The sequence below is a fragment of the Athene noctua genome, chromosome 2 (assembly GCF_965140245.1).
Source record: "Athene noctua chromosome 2, bAthNoc1.hap1.1, whole genome shotgun sequence".
NCBI classification, from domain to species: domain Eukaryota; kingdom Metazoa; phylum Chordata; class Aves; order Strigiformes; family Strigidae; genus Athene; species Athene noctua.
Genome location: NC_134038.1, coordinates 125,917,129 through 125,940,602, shown reverse-complemented (window position 1 = coordinate 125,940,602; position 23,474 = coordinate 125,917,129). Strand labels below are relative to the sequence as shown.

Below are 23,474 nucleotides of genomic sequence, written 5' to 3'. Positions count from 1 at the left end.
TCACTTTCTGCATCACAAGATTATCTGGGATCTGACTAAAAGCTAGGATCCATCTCCCACAGGCAAAGAACAGCCATATTACAGGCAAGGCACACCAGAATCCATCTGCAGGCACTGTGCTGCAGTGCTGAGTGCCGGTTGAACTCTGCACAGCGCCGGCCCCAAACTGGTACAAATCAGTTTAATGGTCAGTGTGAGGTTAATAGTTGGACTAGATGATCTTCAAGGTTCTTCCCAACGTAGATGATTCTGTGATTCTGTGAATGGGGACAGGGAAGGAGTCAAAGTAGAACTGATAGCAATGAGAACAGCAAGTACTCCTCCCAGAAAAGCTTGAGGTCTCCTTCCCGGACTCAGGTAACATGTCTGCACAACGCACAGAGTGGCTTTGCTGCAGCTTTGGCTGTGTGTGAGGGCTAGGAGAGTTCACCCTTCTTTGTGCCTTTGCTAGTCACGTTGCCAGCATCTGTTTACCGTTCTATAAAATGGAATAGTACCACACAGGATGCTGTGAGCCTCAGGGAAATAAGACACTTTTTAGATCCTGGGTGGAAAGTGTAAGAACTTGGTGTCAGCTCTGTTTTCATTTCATACTTTGCACCTGCACATTTTATCCAGAATCATCGTCATTGTCACCTTGTTTATGGATACTGGGAAGTGCCTTTTCAACCTTGCCAGTTATTTGCATTGCAAGGGTAAAATAAAAAGCACTGCCTCTTGCAAGCCCAAGCATGCAGCGCGATCTCCCCCCCCCCCCCCAATGACTCAGTGGATCCAAACCTCCTCCCTGCTGTGTAAACAGGGGGGACGAGCAAGGACAGGCAGGACGCCGACATCCACCGACTCCCAGTTGTACTTGAAGCCAAGGCCGGCGGGCAACGCGGCTGCACCTCCCTCACGGGGGAACGGGCTTCTGGGGAGCCGAACGCTGGGTGGCGGGGAGGGGGCCCAGCGCCAGCGCCCACGGCTGGCACCGACCCGGGCGGGTGCCCGCAGGGAGCCAGCGGGCCGCTGCTCCCCTCCCCTCCCCCGCCGCTAGCCCGGCCGCCCCGGGCTCCAAAGTCCCCGCCGCCCTCGCCCCCGGGCCGCTCCCCCGCCTGCTCCCGTCCCCGGGGCCGGGCCGCGGCGGGGAAGTCCCGCCCCGAGCGGGGCGGGAGCGGCGGGCTGCCAGGCGGGGGGCCCTGCCGCGGCCGGCGGGGCTGACGTGCTGCCGGCGGAGGGTCCTGCCCGCGGGGTGAGCGAGCGAGCGGGCGCAGCGGGGCTCCGGCGCGCGTCTCCCCAGCCCGCCCAGCCGCTCCGCGGCCTCCCGCGGCCCAGGCCCTTCCCGGGCTCGCCCTTAACGCCCTCGGCCCGACGAGCGCCCGGGCCGCGAAACTTCGGCGGGGTTGAGAGGCGAGAGCTGCTTCCGCCCTTCCCGCTGCCGGGCGGGCGGACCTGAGGCGTGGAGGGAGGGAAGCGGCGGCCGCGGGCTGGGGCCGCAAGTCGCCGTCCTGCGGGCTGGGACCGCGCCGGGAGGCGGCGGCCTGAGGCGGGCGGGAGGCCTGAGGCGGGCGGGCGAGCGCTTCGCGGCGAGGAGAGCGGGTCAGGGCGCCGGGGCTTCGGGGCCGCCGCTGCGGGCGGATAAGGGCGCTGAGGCAGGGCCCGGCCCGCCCGAGTGCGGCGCCGGAGCAGGGGGGCGGCGGGACGAGAGAGGAGACCGCGGCCGGGACAGCGGCGCTGGGGCAGGTAGGGCTCCGGCAGGAAGAGCCGCGGCAGGTGTGGAGCTTGAGGCGATGAACGCCGCCTCCTTTCTGGAAAGGCGCTCCACAGGGTCGGGTGATAGTTATAAGTCTTTATAACCCCCGAGCTCAGGAGGGCTTCACTGTGTGAGTGCAGCTATACTGCTATTATTAGTGCTGGTATTTAATATTTGTACAGTCATAACAAGTTAAGTATTGGAACGACGTCCTCTTTAGTACTCCTCTCCTGTCAGTCCCCGAGGGTGGCTCTGTGAAGGAACAAATGCCTCAATCCAAAACCGGGACCTTCAGAGCCTGCCTTCAGCTGCCTCTCCATCTGGAAGCACCCGCAGCCCTCTTCAGGATGCTTCCAGAGTTACTTAAGCTTGACAAGGCTCAACAGCAAAGCCCCAGACTTGCCTGCGAGCCTTGTTGAGCTCCCTACACCGTGCATTTTCTCCCTGGCCTGAAGTGTGCTGCCCTTTACAAGACACAGTAGCGGCAGATGCCCCGCTTTCTCTTCCCCTTGCACCAGTTTGGTGAGCTGCGAAGCAGAGGGCAGGTTCTGAGAGAAGGAGGTTCGGATCACCTCTGCCACATTTGCTTCAGCACTGTAGCCAGGCCACTGCCCAACAGTGGCCTTGGGTGTTTGGCAACCCCTCTGCAGTCGGTCTTGTGTTGTGGTGAACTTGGCCCCAAGGTGAAGCATACAATTCCTGTTGGTGAGGAACTCAAGACAAGCATTTTTTGCCCTAGCAAGTACACTAATGTATATATGATCTTTAAGAAACTTGTATAATTGGTTTTTTGAGGTGTGTCTGTTGTTAAGGATGGTGTCTTTTCTACACTAGAGGCTTGTGATAACTCTTGAATATTTGAAACAAATTTTTAGCCGGAGATCACCTGCTTTTGGAAAATTTTGTTTTGCTTGTCTGGAATTCCCCAGTGTTTTATACTGGATGTATTATTCAACATCCTCTGTTGTAATATGTTCTGTAGTGTTTAAAGGTTGTTGCTGCTTTCTGCTTGGGGGCTCTGTTTCAGTGATGGGTAAAGCAATGCTTCTAACAGGTAGTTTTGTATCATTTTGTCAGGTTCTTTGGGATTGTTTTATGAAAGACTACCTAAATGTCGTTTATTATTATGAATGCCTCTCATGTTTTGGAATTTAACAATATATTTGCCATCATGTCACCATCATCACATGAATTTTCGTAGTTATAATCCAAGGTGGTAACAATGGCATTCAGATGCTTAATTACATTTCATATAGGTGACCAGTGCTAACTTACTAAATTAATGCATGGCAGAGCAGGAACAGGTGTCACAGTTTCCCTCTGTGGTTAGGGAGCCGTCAGCTTGCTCCTCACTTATAAAAAATCAGTATATAGTGAAGCATATGGCACCAATGAGTTCTGTGTTTATTAAAGGACTATTTCTCTGAACATTCTGTGGATTTTATTTCTTATTTCACTGATGTAGATCTAAAGTATTTTTTCCATCTTTCAGACTTGAAATACTGAACAAGGTTCATATTTTAGTAAGCTGAAACCGACTTCTTAAGGTTTCATGACAACAGAAAGGAGACTTCTGCTTATATCAGACTGGCCAGCTGTTGAGTAGGGAGAGGTTTAGAAATCCATGTAAGTTGTGGCAACTGAAGGTTCAGGCTCCTGGTTTAATTCAAAGTGGTTTTGAACTTAGGTCTTCTGTATTTCTGGAAAATACACAAGTTACTGCATTACCAGCTGTACTGGGAGGGATAGGGAATGTCACATCCCCCTAGTTCTGAAAAGAAGTTTCATCTTTTTCTCAAAACTGGTAGGGTAGGTTTTGTTCTTTAGCACCAGTTTCTGATTCTTTTAATTCACAAATTAAAAAGCTTCCTCGGAATTTCTAAGCAGTGGCCATGTCTTTGGTCTGATAGTAATACAGATGTGGGTAATCAAAGGCATTTTATCATAGCAATGGCTGGGATATGTTTCAAAAGTATTTAACTACTTGGGTAAGAAGAAAAAACTAAGAGGAAAGACCACCACCGTCATCTCTTTCATGACAGCTCTAAGTAAGTCACAATTTTTCAGTCAGATCTAAGAAATATGTAGATCACTCTTCTCAAAGATACTCTGAAACCTTAGTTTTGCATGGAGCCAAAGCCACAGGGTTTTTCCTGAAGTAACTTCTGTGGAGGAGGGAGGACCAAAGAAGAGTGGCATGTTACCTGCTGAGGTACTTCCTTTTTCTGTTCTTTCAGGATCTCACCTTTTGCCTCAAAGTGTAAAAGGAGAATTGTTTTATCTCACAGTTGTCTTTGCCCTGTCCAGAGTCACTGTAGTGAGGACTAGTCACCAGAGGAAAGGAATTTAAGTCTTTCTTTGCTTTAATTTGTGTACCTTCTGGCAGATGAGTAATTTTCAGATGGGTCTGGAAAAGTTCAACTGGCCTTACTGCTCAAATTCTTCTGAGTTGTAAACTTATTGCAGGACTTGGTTCTTTGATACTCACTTTAGACTGGGTAGCGAAGATTTTTTTAAAAACAGCTAATTAATAGTTTCCAGGACAAAGATACTGAGTTTGTATCTTCTTTCAGAAGTACTGTGATAATCACATTATGTGATACAAAAAGACAAAACAGTTGCAGGGTTCTGTGGCCAGATCTTATTAAGACTGAAGATGCAGTAATACCTAGAAAGAAAGCAGAAGGATATGCAGGAGACCTGACAGTCTTGTCAGCTTGTAGTATGTTGGTTGTTCCTGCTCTTCCGCTATTGTACCCAGCTGGGGGTAAGAACTTAAAACAACAGTAGTTGTACAAGCAAGAGGTCATTGACCAATGACAAACCATGCAGACTCTATAAAGGCAATCTCTAAGTTAAAAAATTACTCCATAGATTACACCCATCAGCTTTAAGCTTTCCCTTGGCTTACATTAACTTTTCTTTTGTGGGCTAGTTTCTTATTAGAGCAGAAGTGGACCTTGAGAAGGGCATATGGCTTCCATTTCCTGACAGCCATGGAGAACAGTCACAGTGGAAACTATGAAGGCTTTTCTCGGGGTATTTTTTTTTCCAGCGGGTCTTCAGATTGGTTGCAAGTTTGGGGATACAGTTGTCTGCAGTAGTGGGAAACTGAATTTAGTTCTGTGCATCTAAACCCACCCCTTACTAGTAAAGCAGGTGGTTTTCTGGTTTTCCCTGCTTATCCCAGTTGCTGCAATCTGTGATCTTGAATGAGGCACTAAAGCCCATCTCCATGCTGTTTTCCACCGTGCATGGCTTCACAGGTCTCAGTCAATCCGTGACTGGTATGTTCTGCCGCAAAGTTGACCTTGGGGTTCATTCATCCGAATTTTTCTAGTTAGTAATGTCCAGTCTTGATCAGGAGGTAGTAATGAACATCACTCTTCCGTTGCTTAGGTTTGTGTGGTGAGAAGGATGATGTCTGTTCTTTGGTGTCTTAGACCTTCATTCCTTTTCTTTTTATTTCTGCCTGTAAAGATCCACTTGGTGTGGCTCTTGGTGATGGTGCTGCACAAGTGAGTGATAATGCCCCATTTGGCATGCTTACTGAAATGTTTAAGCCCATATGAAAATATTTCAGCATATGTGACCTTAAGTAAAGAGAAAACAAAGTCAATGAGAATAACAGCAAGGGTGGGGTTAGATATATGCTTATTTCAAACTTGAAATTTAGAGGGAATGAAGACTGGACATTCATTCCTGAAAAGCGCAGACTTTTCCCTGTATCTTGTTTTCCTAGCAAGAAAGGGAGTATGTGCTTGTAGCCCAGTACCCATGAGAAGCAAATAGGATTCTCTTTAGGCTCAAGAATACAAATGTATGTATCAGCCCATATTTGCATATAGCATAATGTGACTTCAGTTCTGATTTTTGGCCTAAAAACACTGTGTGTGCATGTAAAATATAATTAATTTAATGTTGGACCCTAGGGTAGAATTTTCATCTGACCTTTTACCAGGAGTAATTTTGGAAGCTGCCCAAAATGTAAAATCCCCTGAAGTTCTTCTAAAGGAGATGCTGATGAAAAAACACTTACAGAGATGTTGGTCTCAGATCTCTCTGAGGAAGAGAAACTTCACTGGGACTTTGCTCAGAGAAGCCTAGATTTTGAGACTTATCTGCACAGCAATACAGTAAAATAAAAGTCTGACTGTTCTGTTCACAACAGCTGAACTTTAACCAAATTGAAAAAAAGATTGTGCGGAGTATTATATACTAAGTGGCTTAGACTCTGCCTCTGGGACAAATCACTGTACGCATGCTTATATGGTCACGTGTGGATCACATGTGCTTGCTGTACTCCCAGAGGTATGGCCATAGCATGAAACCGACACAAGAGGCTGCCCCGTGTTCTGGTGTGGCTGTTCAACTGTAAGGAAGAAATCTGTATTATGTATGTCTGGCTCAAAGCCTAGCTACACCAAGAATGTGACCCTCAAACTGTGCAAAGCTGGAAGGTCTGTCTGTCTGCCATTAGCCGAGCAACGGAGGGAATACGCAGTGACGATTTTCACTTACCCTTTCAGGTCAGCATTTAAAAGCTTTGCTTCTTGCTTGCCAAGTTCCTCTCCCCAGAGTGTGCTTTTTGGAAGTTCTGAGGGCAGGGAATCAATATATTGGCCTTTCACATATGTTTAATAGTTTAATTTCTCTTAAAATTTAAGTGACTTTGCTTTTAGGTTGTAGAATACTGCCAGTGCCACTCAAGCAACGTAACTGCTGTGGTGTGTATACATGCATGTTTTTGCTTTGACTTTGCTTTATCATGGTAGGATTATATAAGGCTTGGCTAAAGCTCACCTAATTTTTTTTATAGCACGTATTGTAACTTTATATCAGTAACCCTTCTCACTTCTGTAGTGTAAAGGTTTTTTAGTTGCTCAAAGCATATATAGAAAATCTAGTGAAAAACAATGTTTAGCATTTCTTTTAACTTGGCTTCTTAAGGAAATACATGTTTCTGAATGCTCTGGGGACCAGAATTGGGTCATTGAAGGCCACAGCATTAAATTCTGAGTATCTCCAGAACAGTGTTTCAAGAAAAATGTAGCAAGGTAAGGACAGGTGACGCTTTTTGAATATTTTCCCCAAGAGTTCTCTAGGTTTCGAATCTGTTGGCCAATTTCTACCTGGCCGAGAGATTCCACATACCTGAATTGGTGACATTCTTACTTGCTGCATGAAAATGTAGCCACCCAAAGATGGGAAACTGCAGGTGCCCCATTAAGGGAAGATCTGCAACATGTGCTCATGTGGGGTTGGACAGGAGCTCCTGTAGGAGAGAGGCACTGTAAGTGTTCCCCTCCTCTCTTGAGAAGAGCTTTAGTCAAGCCATGAAAAATCTCACATGTGGCATCGATCCTTAGGACACAAGGTCTTGCCTCAGATGCTTATGCAAGTACTAGTGTGCCCTTGTTCCTTTAGTACACTTCTGCACTAGGCAAGGGGCCACACTATGAAAAACTGTCATGATACTTATTTGGTTCTTTAATTAACATAGTATGAAGGTAGTGAAAAAAAACCCCACAGCCTCTGAATAGTTTTCCATGGCTCTTACCTTGAAGTTCAGCAAATCATGATAATCTTATAGCTCCAGTCTGGGAGAGGAGAAAGATCAATGTGCCTTCTGACCAATGTCAGTTCTGAAGACAGGGAAAAACAATTAGGACTTTAATGAGAATAATCTATGTCACCTTCAGAGAAAACTATCTGCCATTTCTGCAGAGGAGATGGGAGTTTGCCCAGAAACCTCCATTTTTTTGGTAATACTTTTACCCCATTTCCAAATTCTGTTTCTAGGGCAAAATAACCCAAAATCAATATGAGATGTGCTGTTATCTGGTGTAACACAGAGATGAGTAGCAGTGCTGTGAGAGTGCCCATGTAGGAGTGTGGTGCCATAGGGTGTTGGTCACTTTTGCAGACATTGACGCAGAGGGAATTGCTGGGCTAAGTGACAGATAAGCCTGTATCTGTCCTGGAGCTGATGCGAGTTCAGTCTTACTGCTGCTCTAACCCAGCCAGCTATGGTGAACTCTGCTACACAGCCGTTCTCGCTGCTCTTCCCTGATGCTCTGCATGAGTAAAACTGAAAACTGTGTAAGAAAGAGCTGGGTGTCAGGCATGTTTGGCCAGTAATTAGCAATTGTGAATCAATTTTTCAAGAAAGTAGAGTAGATCTGGCACCCATCTGTCAGAGAAGTTAGAAAACTTGTTTGGTGTGGAAGAGGAAGAACCATGCTGGCAGCATTGAGCTCTGTCTATCCCATAAACCTCTACAGAGCTGGCAGAAGCATGGGGGGAGAGAGGGAAGTTCACTTTTTAAATTCTTCCCGACATAGTCTACATGTGTTCTCTTACCCTCTGCCCCTCCATCTGGCTTTTTTTTCCTTGTTGCAAAATGTTTACAAGTTGGAGATGGTAAAATAACACAGCATAGACTAGCTAATGGTAATTTACTACAGATGTGTCATCTATTTCTAATTTGGGGCTTTTCCATGCTCTGTAGAGGTTGCTCACAGTAGAACTGAATGCTCAAAGCATTTCCTCCATCTGTAAATATATAGTGAACCTGCACTATGTCACATCTCCTAGGACTGCATGGTTATAAAGGAAAGACCCTCTTATAATGCTCTCGATGCAGCTAGGGCAGTCCTTGTTTCTAAATGGCAGCTGTGTTTAACTTTTTCTGAATACAATAAGTACCCATTCAGCCATTCTTTTTGCTTTTTTGTAAATATGTCACAGCAATCTGGATTTACTGTCACTGTAATCTCACATTGTAATGTAATGGCAATAAAATGATTCCCATACAAGTCTAGAGAGAATCTGTGCTAATACCATTAAAATGTGCTTACCGAATCAAAACAAATGCAGCGTTAGCATGTGGAAACTGTGTTTATGCGATTATAATGTTTCAGCAATATGAGATTACTGTAGGAAGCAACTAATCCAAACCTAGGGAGACTTCCCATTACAAGACTATTAAAATGACACAATGACTGAAGCACAAGTTTCAGATGGGAAAAGCAGAAACACAAATCTTGTCATCAGTATTCAGGCAAAACATCTATTGAACTCAGTAGAGTCTTTACCAGTCAAGAATGCAGTACCATGGCCTTTTTAGCAGCAAGTCTCTTTTCTCTTAACAATACCTCTAGAAAAAATATTTATTTCACCGGTATTTAATAGTTGGCTAATGGCAAGAGTCGTATTTTATGCACCATACAATTGGTGGTTGTAAAGATTTGTCCTGAGCTTATTACAGAAATGTTAAGATATTGTTTCAAGGCTGTTAAATAATACAAGTTTTGGTTATATCTTAAAGTAATTCTATTTTTTTTTCTTATCTGAATATGTAATTTTCAGGAAATACCATTTATTTCTCTATTTATACAGCGCCTGGAGCAGAGAAGCCTTGGTGTATTCAGGAGCACCTTGGTGATACCACAGCATAAATTATTGATTTCCAAAACTAAAATACCTGTTACTGCCAGATAAGAGCCTAGCTGCTTATCTTTTGTCATAGGAATTAGCATCTGTCCCCCTCCCCTCAGACTGGGCTAAGATTCAGGAAATATAATTCACACATTTTATGTAGGACCATCTAAAATATACTTGTCCAGCATTGTTTCTTGTCTCCCTCCGTAGACCGTGCAAGGAGGCCAGTATTACAGAAAGTGACTTGTCCTGTCCTACTACAAGCATTCATAATAGGCTGGATGAGTTGCCTATGAGTATGTCTTTCCATCTCCACTAGGAAAATGACCTAGACAATTATTCTGTAGAAGCTGTACATCATTTTAGATGGCTAAATGAGTTGATATGGATTCAGTCCTGGAAGTATGAAAGAAGAAACTTTCTCAGAAGAAAGTTCTGTGTAAAACATGGCATGCAAGTAATTAGTAATGCACATGAATGTTGATTTCTGTAGTAATAATATACATGCTTAAGTGAAGCAGCAGTCCTTATTCCATTTAAAAGCTGTTTGCCCCTAAAATCTGTTTTAAAGACACTAATTAAATTCTGTTCCATCAGGTGAATCTTACTAGGAATAATGTATCATTATAGCATAATCAGGGCACACTGTCTGTGTAAATGACAGCAGGGAAGATATCAGGACAGTAGTGTTAAAAATAATTCCAGTCATAGGTTGTTGGCTGTCTTTATTTCTCATATTTTTTGTTATTAAAAGCGGTAGGTTTCTAAAACTGTGTTAGTAAGCAGGCAGACATTAATATTAATAATTTTTTCATGCAGATAAAATTAGGCCTACTTTAAGTGCTGTGTCAGTTTCTGGTTTTGTGATGCTTCTTATATTTATAAAAATCCTTGGCCTCAATCGAAAGGTTCAATAGCAGGCATTGGTTCTGTAAACTCTGTATGTGTGCTGTAATCTCAGATCTAGAGTCTAAAAATCAACAGATTGCTATCTGCTTCAAGAGAAACCTGGCACTGAAAGTGGTAATTTTAGATGTTTCCTGCTGTTATAAATCAGAAGACGGCAGCCTCAGGCTGTAAGAAGATCTCACACATGCAATCATAGGTCTTTGCAGTGGGCAGGCCAGATTAATTGAGGGTAATCTAAATTAACTGTGTCAGAAGGGAATTAGTGGGAACAAATGTTGAAAGTCAACTTTTTATCATAGTAGTAATCTGAAAGTGAGCAAAAATTCACATTCAATCAGAGTGGCCTTTTTGAGTAACTGCACTATTAAACAACTAAAAAACTCAAGTAGAAACTTGCTAGGGAAACAGACTGTAATCAATTTGTGTCAAGTTTTATCAAAAGAACAATACATATATATAATTATATTAAAAATATATGTTTGTTTTCCTAATGTAATAAATGGATTTGAAAATTGTCAATGAACATGGGGAAGGAAATGTGTGTCTCCAATGCAGAGAGTAGTTACCACTCTTAATGCTGTCAGGGATTTACTGAATACCAGAGTGTAGATATTTAACACTGAAAAAAAGAAAAAAGCAAAGCTAGTGCAGTTATCTTAGAATTATGTTAGTCTTTTAGCTGTGTGTGTGAGAATGACTCTGATCATTGACGTTTTTCCAAAATAGTGGGTTGATCTATACAACACCAGCTTTCTTCAAGGATGGAATTAGTGGCTGGGTTGGACAACTTAATTGAATTGCAGCTAGCAGCAGTTTCTGACTAAGACAGGTATTTTGCTTTTAATTATTTGCTCAAGAATATTTTCTGAAGTCATGCGCTTCTTAATTTATTTGGCAAAAAAGAAATCATTATATTAATCAGCCAGCAGCCTCTTCTATGAGAGTAATTATTCTTCTGCCTTTTCAAACAAGTCAACACACTAGTCTAGAAATGAAATTCATAAAAGAACAGTTCTTCCTAAGTCTGCTTTTACACAAGGCAAGCAAACATAGTTGGTCAGTCCTTTCTCCTTCATATGGATGGCCAAGTTTTCATACTGAAATAACTGCCAGCACTACAGACTTCGCTAGGCAGGTGATACCTCCTTTTGCAGGGACTGGGTCACTTTCGTACATTGGTACTCTGACAATAACTGCTTCTCCTGAGATGAAAGTATCCCCAAAGAGATCTTGATGTTTTGTGCCCTTTGATATGTAGAGTTCAGTGCCCTTCAGATTCCTGTTTTTCTGTCATCCTGGTAGATTAACTTTAGCAGTTAAAAGGAAAATGTCCTCTGAGGGCTTCACCAGTAACATCCCCATGTTTGTGATACTACTCACTAAAAGGGAGACAGAAATGGGAAAGACCTCTCTCTTTAATCAATAATGCATGCTCTACTTAGTCCTGTCCTCTGGACATGATTAAACATGTATTTTGTTTCATAACTGATGATTTTGGTTGACTAGGGATTATAACTATATATCCTCCAGCCTTTGCAACTAGCGTCAGGAAGATCTAACATGAACTGGGTAGTCAGCTATGTTTAATGTTAATGTGGCACATAAACGAAAAAGACTACACCCCTGCCCCTCAAAGAAAAAAATACTCCAAAATCCCAGTGGGGAGAGCTGCAGCTAATTCTAACCTGCAGTGAGTCAGGCCAGTCTTGCACAGGGCAGATGCCTTTGACAGGAACCAACTGCAGACGGTAGCCACAATGTTTACCTTTGTCAGGACTCATTTGAAGTTTTGAGAAATAACATCATTTCACTCATGTTAAAGATGAAGGAAAAAGTCTCTGAGAGATGAACCATATAAATTGTTAGGTTAAGGTCTGTTCTTAACTGGTAAAATATTTGGCCAGTGAAGCTGATGGGAGAAGCACTTTGGCTTCTGCCCCGCAGGTTGGAGGCCACGCTGTATCTTTAGCAGCTGTTGTCAGGAGTTGTCCTGGGCTGTTCCAGACCTTCACAGCGCAGCTGGCAGGAGAACCTGAGCCCCTGTTGAAGCTGAAGGCACAGATGATCAGCCTCATCCCTGCATTCCTCATACAGAGGGGCAGACAAGGTGCCCAAACATGGACAGCTTCCTCAGCGTGTGGGGGGCACAGTGAATCTTGGAGGACAGATAAACTGAATGTACCAGTAAGGAATATTCATCCTTGATGCCAAGTATGTTCATCTGGTGGCTCAAGCTGACAAAATTTGACAGCTGCTGAAGAGCAGAGAATCCTAAATGAACATACAGTGGTTGTTATTAAATAGGAAACATTTATCTTAATGTGATATTGACTATGGCACAATAAATGATGATGATTTCCTTGTACTGGAATGTGATATTTTTACATTGCTAGAGTACTGATACAAGTGCAATTAGGTGAAATAAATGCTTTGGTTTTCATATTGACCACTCGAAACAGTTTGAGAACATTCCAGGGAACACACACAGCTTGTAGGTACATGCATGAGTGAGAGGATGGAATTCAGAAGTTGTGTAAGAAAGGTTTGCTGTTTCTGAAATGTTTTTGTTTCCTTTCTTCTTCCTTCCCAGACTCTTGGAATCTGATATTTTTTTTCCCTTCTGTTGAAGAAAAATGCCTTTCTTGAGAGGGAAAGCACAGACTGTCTTGGGCCCTGTGGAGCCAGACCACCTTGGCTATACATTGACTCATGAACACTTGACTATGAACTACAGCAGCTGTTTTTGTCCACCTTCTCCAGGCCAAGAGCCTCTGTCTGATGGGCCCATTGAGATGAAGAACTTGTTTTGGATTAAGCAAAATCCCTACAGCCATAAAGAAAACCTTCTTTTGTATCAGGAAACAGATGCTGTGAAGGAGGAGCTGTTGCATTTTAAAGCAGCAGGTGGTGGGACGATTGTGGAAAACACAACCACAGGAATTGGTCGGGATATGAATACTTTGAAGAAACTTGCTGAAGAAACTGGAGTCCATATTATTGCTGGGGCTGGGTTTTATGTGGATTCCACTCATTCTTCTCAAACACAGTCCATGACAGTGGAGCAAGTAAGTCTTAACTATTGCCTCAGTGTCTCTCTCCTATGAATTATCCCTGGCTGAAGCAAAGCTGGAGAGAAGTTCCAGCAAAACAGATGAAATCTAGAAGCTCTCAACATGATAAACTGGGGAACAGCATTACTGCTTATGTGTTATAGCTGAACCAGCACTATTTGTGTGTGCTGGGATTATCTATCAGCATTTCCTATTAAGATTTGTTTTCTCTCAGGGATTTGTTATAATGCAACAGTAAAAGGAAAATGGAAGTACTTCATGTGTGGGCATCTGGTACAACACCAATTATCCCGTTCTTGTTACAGTTTTTAAGGAAGGAGTATATCCCTTCTGCCTCTTCTGTCTCTTTTTCTGGATACTTGTTTCTCGATGAGATTACCCAGAATTCTTGTTAAAAGCATAAATAATTGCAATATTTATAGGATGCTTGTAAATCATTGCTCTGCTCAGGCTATGTGTTCTATCACTCTTCTCTACCATTTGTCCAGACTTTTCAGGGCAGAGTTTACATCAGATTGTTTGTACAGTGCCTAAGACAATCTGTTAGTAATGACTGAGGTCCCCAGGTACTCCTATGATGATAAATATTCATTGATCTTTTATTAAGGAGATGTGATGATAGGGAGAAGAGGGAAAGGAACTCTCCAAGGCAGGATGCTATGAATGTGGATGAACAGAGCTGAGAAAACTTTTTAAAAATCCGTCAAAGTTTACAAATGAGTCAAATTAATTTTAAAAATCAATGGTCAAAACTTGAGCAGTGCTACCAGCTGCACTGGACCCAAGCTGGTCCAAGCTGTATGGAACAGTATGACTTTTCCTAAATATTCTTCCAGAATTTGATACAAATAGATTTCTTGGGGCAAAGGTTTCCCTTCTGTATTTGGTGGATTGCTGGAGACCCACAGATGTTGGGTTTTCAGCAGGTAATCAATACTTAATCCAGTCCAGAAAACAGTTAGTTACTTAGAAGGGGTTGTGCAGTGACTGATCTGTGATAACTGGTGGTTCCTCATTTGCCAGTGGATTTGACATGATTGCATGTTTTTTGATTAGACAAAGACAATTTGAGTATTTTGAGAGGTGTTCCTCTGGAGAAGAGTGAATTCTATATCTGGTTGTCTACAGAAATGGTTGGTAGATTGGTTATACGTGAAGCAAAGGGGGTGTGATCATAGGATAAAGTGTTGGGCAGAAGCCTTCTGTAATTGTAATAGCTTGGACTGACTTTTGTGTGTAGATTGGGTATTTACCATTATGTTGTATGAGGCTGTTGAGGAGTCAAGGTGTGGAGTAGAGATAAATTACAGATTTATTTGAAAATTGTTTTGGGGTTTTTTTTGGCTTCCTGGATTTGATTGCAAGCCTTCCTTCTTCCTTTGCTCGCTTTATTCTCCCTTAAAATCACAGTTTCCTTAACATTCAGGGCCAAAGAGTTAGAAGATCATCATCATTACCATTTTGTGCTCTCAATTCTGAATGTATGCTTTAAGATATATGGCCTATTCTGGAAAAGAAAAACTAAAGTTTATAAAAAAATGCATTTATTGGGAGATTCTGATGTCTTTTTCTGCCTGTGCATATTTTAAAAGCAAGCCAATTTTGACTCTGTAGATTTGTCAGCTGAGCTCTGTTCTTGTAGTCCTGAAGTCAACAGAGGTCCTGTTGTTTTACATTGGCATTCCTACAAGCAGGATTTGCCTTAAACTTGTCTCTTCAGAATCTTTGCCAGAGCTTCTCCCTTCCCTATCTGAGAGATGAGGCTTCCTTATTCTCTGATCCCTTGTTTTGCAAGACAATATGTTGAATTGTTTCTGGTGCCAATTCAGGAGTGTGAGGCACAGGTTTCATGATAAACTGACTTTTCTTTAAAAAAGAAACATTAGTGTCACCCTAAATCAGTGTTCAGATTATATGTAGACCAGCTTTCTTGGCAAACCTGGAGAACCGTGTGAGTGAATACTGTTAAATTGATTTGCTTCTGTGTTTATTTTGGTCTTAGTGAATGGCTAGCATAACATCAGTTGACAGAAACCAGATTTTAACTGCAGTGTTTTCACTCACCCAACTGTTAATTAAATAAGTTCAGAAAGACCTCAGGAGTATAACTAACACGGTGTTCATGGGCCAAATTTGATGCTATTTAACACAAATAGTATTAATAACCAAAAATCTCATTTTCCTGTTCTCTAGCTTACAGGCATTATTGTTGATGAGATACTCAATGGAGCAGATGGGACTAACATCAAATGTGGTGTAGTGGGAGAAATAGGTTGCTCCTGGCCTTTGACTCAGAGCGAACACAGAGTGCTTCAGGCAACAGCACAGGCTCAGTCACAGCTTGGGTGCCCCGTGATCATCCATCCTGGCAGGAACAGCGATGCACCGTTCCAGATTATCCGCATTCTGCAGGAAGCTGGGGCTGATGCTTCAAAGACAGTCATGTCCCACCTCGACAGGTAAGCAGACTATTCTGCTGTCTTTCTGGCAGTATTGCCCACAACTCACTGGGGTTTTGGGGAACTATGCTGCAAACAGCTAGGTTTCTGTTGTGCACTGGGATCACAACACGAAGAATTACCTTGAAGTTTACGGACTTAAAAATAATTGCTTACGTAGAGCTTGAATAGCTTCCAGCACTTCAGTCGGGATCAGCTTTAAGATTTACATTGATAAAGATATTTTGGAATTTTAAATGTCTCTTTGAAGGCCTGGGAGTGAGATTAGGAACAACTGTAGCCACATTTTTAAAAAATGGGAATTCCATTTATTCATATCCCTGAACAAATCCCTGTATTTACAAAGCATTGGACACTGAGCAGCTCTCACCAAATGGGGTGGGAAGCTGCTGGGCTCCCAGCATTTTTGAAAACTGGGCCATAGAAGCTAATGGAGAACTGCTTGATTTGGCTGGATTCTGGATCAAAGCAGAAAGCAGATCTTGGATGTTCTGCTACCAGACAGAATAAATATTGCTTAAAAAAACCCCAACAAACTAGTTGTGTTTTGGATGGTCTTAGCATAGACCAAAACACTAACTTTTAGTTTCTTTGAGACCAAAAACCAGGAGCCCTATATCAGACATGGAAAGGAATTGGGGTGCTTTTCTCTCTCCAGTATAGAAACACAGCTTCCATTACCAAACCAGTTTTGTGTGACCTTGTGTTGCTCATGGTGAGCTGGAAAGCATCCAAGCATTGATCAGTTTGGCCAGTTGCTGAATAATAGAGACCATTTGTGGTCATGTGATTGTCAGCAATTGGATTGTTTGCCCTCAATGTGAGGGTAATACAGGCAATAGCATCGTGCTCCAAATTTCTAATGGTTACAGGCTCTAAGAGCTTGCATATCAAGCTACAGGTGTTTTGTATTCACACAGAGCTCAATGTTTTACCTGGGGATTTTAGGAGCGTAAAATTCAGTGCCATGAAATGTTATTTATATTTGATTATATAGAAATGATATGGGCCTGATTTATGTATTTACTCACATTCTATTGTATCTATAGCTATATTTTTCTCTAATTTTTAAAGAAAAACTGATTACTTGAATCCTTTTATGAAAGAGGACTGGGCAAGCTGCAGGTGTCAGGACTTATGTAGCCATTTTGATACAACATAAATATCTGGTTATGGTTTTTTACCTTTATACGCTGTTGTAAATCGTTGAATTTAATGATTTATTGGTGGAAAATAAACAATATAAGTTAGGAAAACGGTCAAGACAGGGGTGCAGTTTCACTGACAGCTGCTGATGCACAATATGACATTTCCTTGTACTCCTCCTATCATTACTTTCACACATTCAGGCTGGCACTTGCTATAACATAGACTCTAAACTACTGTGAAGTTTGGCTTTGCAGTGTGCATTTAACATTTTAAGTCTCCTCCAGTGAGAAGAATCCACGTGGGAGCATCCCAGTCCCTTAAATGTGAGATAAATTTGTACATAGCTCCATATTTCATGTGTGCTTTTGACACAGACAGAATGGTAGTTTTCAAAGGTGGATTTACAATCAAATGATTAAACTAAAATGCTGGCTACCATCTTTTGCTGTTTAGCACTTTAGAACGAAAGGTAGCAAGTGTCCTTAGTGAAACTGGTATAGATAAAGACTGGGAAGCAAAAGCTATCAAGTCTTGGCTTTGATCATTTATTAGGGATTAAGGTTCTAAAGGTATCTTGGTAGAGATCAACTTTCATTCAATTGAGTAGCTTTTGTTAGAAAAGTCACAGCAACTGTTATGAATGCTTGCTTCATAATGATTTTGTGGGGTGTCCCTGCATTGATTTATGGATGAGGTCCAAACTATAAGATGCTCCCCTGCATCCCATCTCCTTTTCCGTGCATTCAGGGCTGCTCAGGGACACGTGTTGCCCAGTCACCCAATTCCAGCACAGAGATTAGCAATCCAAGCTAGGAACTGCTGCTGCTGCTGCTACATCCATGTGCTTTACAAGGGGAACCAATGGCTGATGAAATTAAGCGCTTCTGCTCTTTGTTGGGACAGAGCACCCAAAACCACAACACTAACAGTAATTTTAAAAAGAAATTGTCCTGGCTGTGATTTTGAAATACAGTGTTGGGTGTTTTTTGCCACCTGCACAGGTTGGATACTCTTGGCTGCCATCTCCCTATGAACTGAGCAGGGCTGGATCTAAAATAACCCATTCTCTTGCTCTGCACTTTGAAAACTCGTTTGGTGATAAATGTTCAATCTCTGTAAATTGTAACATTTATTTAAAAATAACATTTTTTATTAATTACAGTTGGCAAGTCTTAGACTCCTGGTGATGGCAGGCTTGTCTGAGCAAGGGTTTTCTCTCACTCAACCCATCTGTTCCTCCTACTTGGTCCTGTTGTTAAGTCATAATATTGAAATTGTGACATGAGTCATTTCCATAGCAACAGACTGTGATGTAATTGTATAGGGTAAAATTACTGTGTGACATCAATATCTGCAATAATAAAAAAATTAAGCTACTGCCCTTTTGGTTAACTGTGCTGTGCTTGTGGAAATTTATTTTTTCCTTAGATGAAAAAAAATGTGGTTATAAAGGTAAAATTATGATGTATCATTTGAGTAGTTTTGTTTTCCTGTGAATAGCTTATACTCTTGCTTAAAATGTTTCCAAGAAAAAAAAAAAAAAGTATTTCAGAGAGCTCTTACTTAAGTTGCCAATTCTTTTCCAAATGAGTGATAGATTTTTAGTAGCTTTATTCCCTCACTTTTCAAATCTGCTGCAAAAACCCATGTCCCAGGTAGTCACAGTACCATTATATATTTTGGTGAGAGAGTTTCCTTAAGGCGTTCTGGCCAGATCCCAGTGCAAACAATGATATATTGCTGTTGTAACGACAGTCTAGAAACATCACTGTACAGAACAGAAACTAAAGACAAAGTTGTGTATTACCAGTGTGTGATAGATGAAACAAGCCCTGGATGTAGCTGTCTCCTGTAACGCCTGGGAAAGTAAATCTGTCTTGTATAAGTAATCCATTGTCTTTTTTTTAAATGTCACTATGAATTAACCACCTCCTTAAATGTCCTTCCTTGTTAGGTTGTCTGTTGAGAGGGTTAGTGATATCAAAAGTAAGTAACTTTTCTGTTTCCATATAAAGATTATCATAAATGTTTTCATTATTTCATGGGGGAAGAGTTGGGTTTGTTTTGGGTTTTTTAATGCATGAAGTCGCAGATGAATGTGAGAAAGACAATCAGCTGAAGTTGCATGTGTCAGACAGGAGTCCTGTTTTTCAAAAGGGTGAATTAGATCTTAGATTATTGGTTTTGTTCCTTGCAAGTAGGAAGTCACAAAATACCTATCCTCATAACATGAGATTTTTTTTTTTCTTTCTGTTACAATGCTGACTTTGTGTTATATATGTTCTGCAGGACCATATTTGATACAAAGAAACTTCTGGAATTTGCTAAACTTGGATGCTATTTAGAGTATGACCTATTTGGCACAGAATTTCTTCATTACCAGTTCCATCCTGATATTGACATGCCAAGCGACAATGAAAGAATCGCAAGGTATCTGCTTCCATGAAGTTTAAGCTATAGCATTGCCATATCCTGACAAAGGAATATTATTGGTACTTGTTTTAAGGGCATCATGGAGTGATTCTACTTGCTGCTCCAAATTGTCTTTTTTCATACTGAAATAATGACTTTTTTTTTTTTTTTTTTTCTGCTGCTGTCACATCTTCAGAGCAGCATGTAAAATTTCTGCTGTCTGCAAAGGAAAGATGTAGAATTATAGTGTTGTAGGAAGTTACTTGAGAAGAAGATCAGGAGCTTTTTTAACTTCATTCTCTACCCTAATTCCATGCTCATCTGGTTGAATTTTATCTTTTACTGCATACATAGAGACTGTAAAAAAAGGCTGGAGATACTGGATTGATGTTAGGGTTTCACTTTTGTTTGAAACACAGTACTGGAAACCTAGTGCTGCTGCTAAGCATCATCTGAGCCTGTTATATCTCCTCATCAGTGTGCTAACCCAGAAAAATTCATTGGTTGTCTTGGGTGGATTTGATCCTGTGCTTCTGTCATGAAAACCAGACTTCTTCCAAGCACTTTATCACCACTCCTCCCCCTCTCCTTTTGCCCCTTCTCTCTTTTGAAGGATGAGAGTCCTGTCTCCTCAGAACTCCCATGCTCCTCACACTCACAATGTGAAAATATTGGCCCCGCTGGCAGGATACCTCTTCCCTGCTTCTCATTAGCGCATGCAGTCTCAGCTCAGCTGCACAGCAAATCTGTTGTGCTGTGCTAAGACAGGGTATTGCCAAGGAGGTGTATTCCTTGCAGAAACTGTCTGAGACAGGTAGGATCAGCTGGGAATGAGCATCTCACTCCTTCCACTCTGTCCAGAGGTGTGATCCTCCGGTGCTGTTTGTCCAGTGTTCATGTGCAGTGAAGTGGTACGTTTCTGAGGGGTGGGGGTGCCATCCTGCCTGTGTCTTTTTTCTTTCCAGAGTCATAAAGAGTTCTTTAGTTCTCCATGATGAGAAAGATTTTATGATCCCTGATCACTAATGAAGTAACTTTCTAGCTTTCGCTTACATTTCAGACATAGCTTCCCTCCCCCGCATTGTCAGATTAACCTCAAAACTAAGCTCTGTTTTCAGACTGTTCTCTTCTTAAGAAGGAGCCGTGGTTACTATTCCTCTTTCTGCCAAGCGTTTGCTGCTGCTTTTCACACTAGAAATCGTTTCTCTCAACAGGGCTCTCAGTCTTGCACTCAGTGTTTTAAACTGTTGCAATGAATCTGCCGTTTTCACATTTAGAATGGGCAAAGTTGTTTCCCTACCCTATGCCTCCTCCTCTCTCCTGTGCCACGGGAGGTCAGCGTGTACAGAAGCACTGTGAGGAATACATGTAGGAATGGACTGTGCCTTGGTTAACAAGTGCTTGTTCAACCATGGCAAAGTTTTCATTCCATCCATGATACTTGCTCAGCCACCGGTGTCTCTCATTACATTCTCTAGCATTCAAGTATTTCTTGCAGCAGGCTGTCTACAAAAAGAAAATACAAAAAGTTTGTCTCACTGTATGCTGTGCATTTGAGTTCGAAGTGCCATTAAATGGATTTTGTTGGGCTTTTGGTGCATCCACACTGGACATAAGATGGCAGCGGCTATCTCCTTAGGGTTGGGTTTTTTGTCAAACAGCACCAGAGAGGTGGAAATCAAACTGACCTTTAAAAGTGTTGAGGAAAATACTAAATGGAAAATATATGTTCAGGTCTTGTCTATTTAAAACATAAACTTCTGTAGTCATGCCATACCTATTCAAACACAGTTTATGCAATCTTGGGCCAATGCAAGTAAAAAACCTGAATTTTTTCAGGGACAGTTTCTTTGATTCAGAAGCAAGTACTAACTAAGCTTATATGAATGAGCAAAAACCAGCAATGAATGTGGAATATAAAGGACCCATATGCCTCCCCAACCCATGAAATTAGTCCAAATATGAAAGGAGATGATTCTAAGAAGATGTTTAGTCAGCGAAGAGCTTAGTCCCTCCAGTGTCATTGCTCTTACTCTCTGGTTGGCTTGTGGTCTCTGTATTTCAATCTAGAAAAAATACTTGTGTTGTTGTAATACTACGATATACATAGTGTTATGCACCGTATGGCACTGTTTATGGTGGTTTTTTGAAGGATGCTGATATTTTACCAAGCTCTGTCTTACTTGCATTCTTCCTGCTGCCCATATTGATTTGATCCTGTGACATGTATCTCCTCATAACAAATTGTAATAAAAACTGACAGTAAGGGCTTTCAGATATAGTGTGGTTACTTAAAAAACTAGTATTAACTTTCTTGCTTATCAAAACACAGTCAGAAAGGTCTGACTTCACAGCACTGGTAAATCATGGAATTGGGTGCCTTCGTGAGGAACAAGCAATTTCTAGGTCTGGTCTATCCATCTCTGCCACTTGAATGCTGCAATCTACTGCCAAACTAAACCAAAGCTTAGTCGGAAATTTAGCAGCCATGCAATACAGGAGTTTAGGCAAAAAATGAGCTGAATGAGGGATTAAGGTGAGTGCAACATGAAACAGAAGGACTTGTAGCAACTTACTACAAGGGAGTGACCAGAAGGATTACTTCTTTTTCCAAGCTGACTTCTTGTCATTTTGCCAAGTCTGTTTAGCTGGGATGCCGAATTAACTCCTCTTATTTCCTGGCATATGCTAGCACTGTGCAATGCCTGCCTTATTTATCTTATTTAATGAACATCTTTGAAACATGTTTGGATGGTAACTGTCTATATGGAACAAGATGCTGACAGCTTCAAATTTTTATTAACCTGGTTAGCTAAATGGGAATTAACTAAAGATGTGGAAGCATTTGTGTAATTGAGCCAGGCTTCTTAAAGGACCTGCCACATGCAGGTTAACAAATTAATGGACTAGCTTTGTGACAGCAGCAAGAACTAACCTGCTGAGAAGGAGTTTATGTAGGAAATTATTTAGTCATGTATATAAAACCTGTGTCCCATGCTTGGTGATACCAAAGCTCTTGAATTCCTCTGTGGACTTAAAGGGATTGGAAATGCACAGTCACATGGCAGCTGGAAAGAGTTTCCCTCTCCACTTTGAAATGTGCAGTGGTTGGTATGTTTTCAGAGATTTTTTATTCAATAAAATATGTGCTTTAATTTCAATTAAATATAAGGAATATGTCTTCTGAGTACCTACCAATAAGTTATTTTCAGTTACAATATAGTCCATCAGTACAGTAATGTGAAAAAATGTATATATCCTGCTCAGTTTTGTGCTGTTGCAGAGTGAGAACCTTTCACTGATGGGTATGCTTTTTACTTCTGCAGGATTCGTATGCTGATCGATGAAGGCTATGAAGACAGAATTCTGATTGCTCACGATGTGCATACTAAGAACAGGTTGATGAAATATGGAGGTCATGGATATTCACATATCCTTAAAAATATAGTTCCTAAAATGCTAATTAGAGGCATATCTCAAGAAAAAATTGATAAAATACTCCTAGCAAATCCAAAGCGGTGGTTGACTTTTAAGTAAGAATAAAGTAATTCATTAAGTAATGAATAAATATTCCTACTTTATCGGGAAGCTAGATAAAATTCAGATTTTTTTCAGGACACTAGTAATTTTAAAACTCTGTTCTTTTCAGAGAAAACTGGAAGTTATTAATTAGGTGCAAACAAACTGATTATGACTTTTCTTTTTAATTAGAACAACAAAATTATGTATTCTTTCTGCATTTTCTCCCTTCTAAAAGTCTGTCTATAAATGATTACTGGATATAAGCCTGCAAAATCTTTCCACTTGAAATTTTAAAATAATTGTTTCTAGAGAATATTATTATTATTATTATTATTATCATTATCATTATTATTATGTTACCCAAAAATATTTCTGAAGATGCATCATCTGGACTTTGAAGGAATTATGGTTTTCAATTAAATTCCCCTTCTCCAGTTGGTGATTTTAGTCCTTGTAATATTGACAGTCTTTTAATTATCCTTATATTTTTAAATAAGGCTGGATAGAGGGTCTGGGACTTTTAAATAGCTTCCACAGACAGCAGAAGGCAAAAGGAATCTCCAATAATTCTTAAAATGATAGTGTTTCTTTCTAGTTCAACACTTTTTTTAACTGAAAGTGTAAAAAATGCATGGAAAAAATATATTTTTGAATAAAGCAGTTTGATGACCTCTTAAACTATGTGCAGTATTATTACAGATGTATTTTTTTAATCACATTAATTTTTTGTCCTGAACTTTTGGAATCTCACAGCGATCATGTGAAGCTTCATGC

The 23,474-nt window shown here is 41.2% G+C and overlaps 1 protein-coding gene across 2 annotated transcripts; it reads left to right on the top strand.

The window, feature by feature from the left end:
* The first annotated feature begins 1,128 nt into the window (after window positions 1–1,128).
* Window positions 1,129–23,378, top strand: PTER (phosphotriesterase related). Of its 2 annotated transcripts, none has more exons than XM_074900201.1 (5): window positions 1,129–1,234; window positions 12,678–13,152; window positions 15,352–15,617; window positions 19,056–19,196; window positions 22,505–23,378. In XM_074900201.1, the coding sequence occupies exons 2-5, from the start codon at window positions 12,721–12,723 to the stop codon at window positions 22,713–22,715; spliced, it is 1,050 nt and encodes a 349-aa protein (XP_074756302.1). In that variant the 5' UTR covers window positions 1,129–1,234; window positions 12,678–12,720; the 3' UTR covers window positions 22,716–23,378. The 2 variants fall into 2 exon arrangements, with proteins under 2 accessions (XP_074756302.1, XP_074756303.1); XM_074900202.1 differs by lacking the exon at window positions 1,129–1,234 and adding an exon at window positions 6,130–6,264.
* Window positions 23,379–23,474: the final 96 nt, after the last annotated feature.

Excerpts from the sequence above, each read along its gene's own strand:
- PTER (XM_074900201.1), top strand. The coding sequence starts at position 12,721 with ATGCCTTTCTTGAGAGGGAAAGCACAGACTGTCTTGGGCCCTGTGGAG. Across the intron at positions 13,153-15,351 it reads AGTCCATGACAGTGGAGCAA|CTTACAGGCATTATTGTTGA; the intron begins GTAAGTCTTAAC and ends CCTGTTCTCTAG. Across the intron at positions 15,618-19,055 it reads GTCATGTCCCACCTCGACAG|GACCATATTTGATACAAAGA; the intron begins GTAAGCAGACTA and ends TATGTTCTGCAG.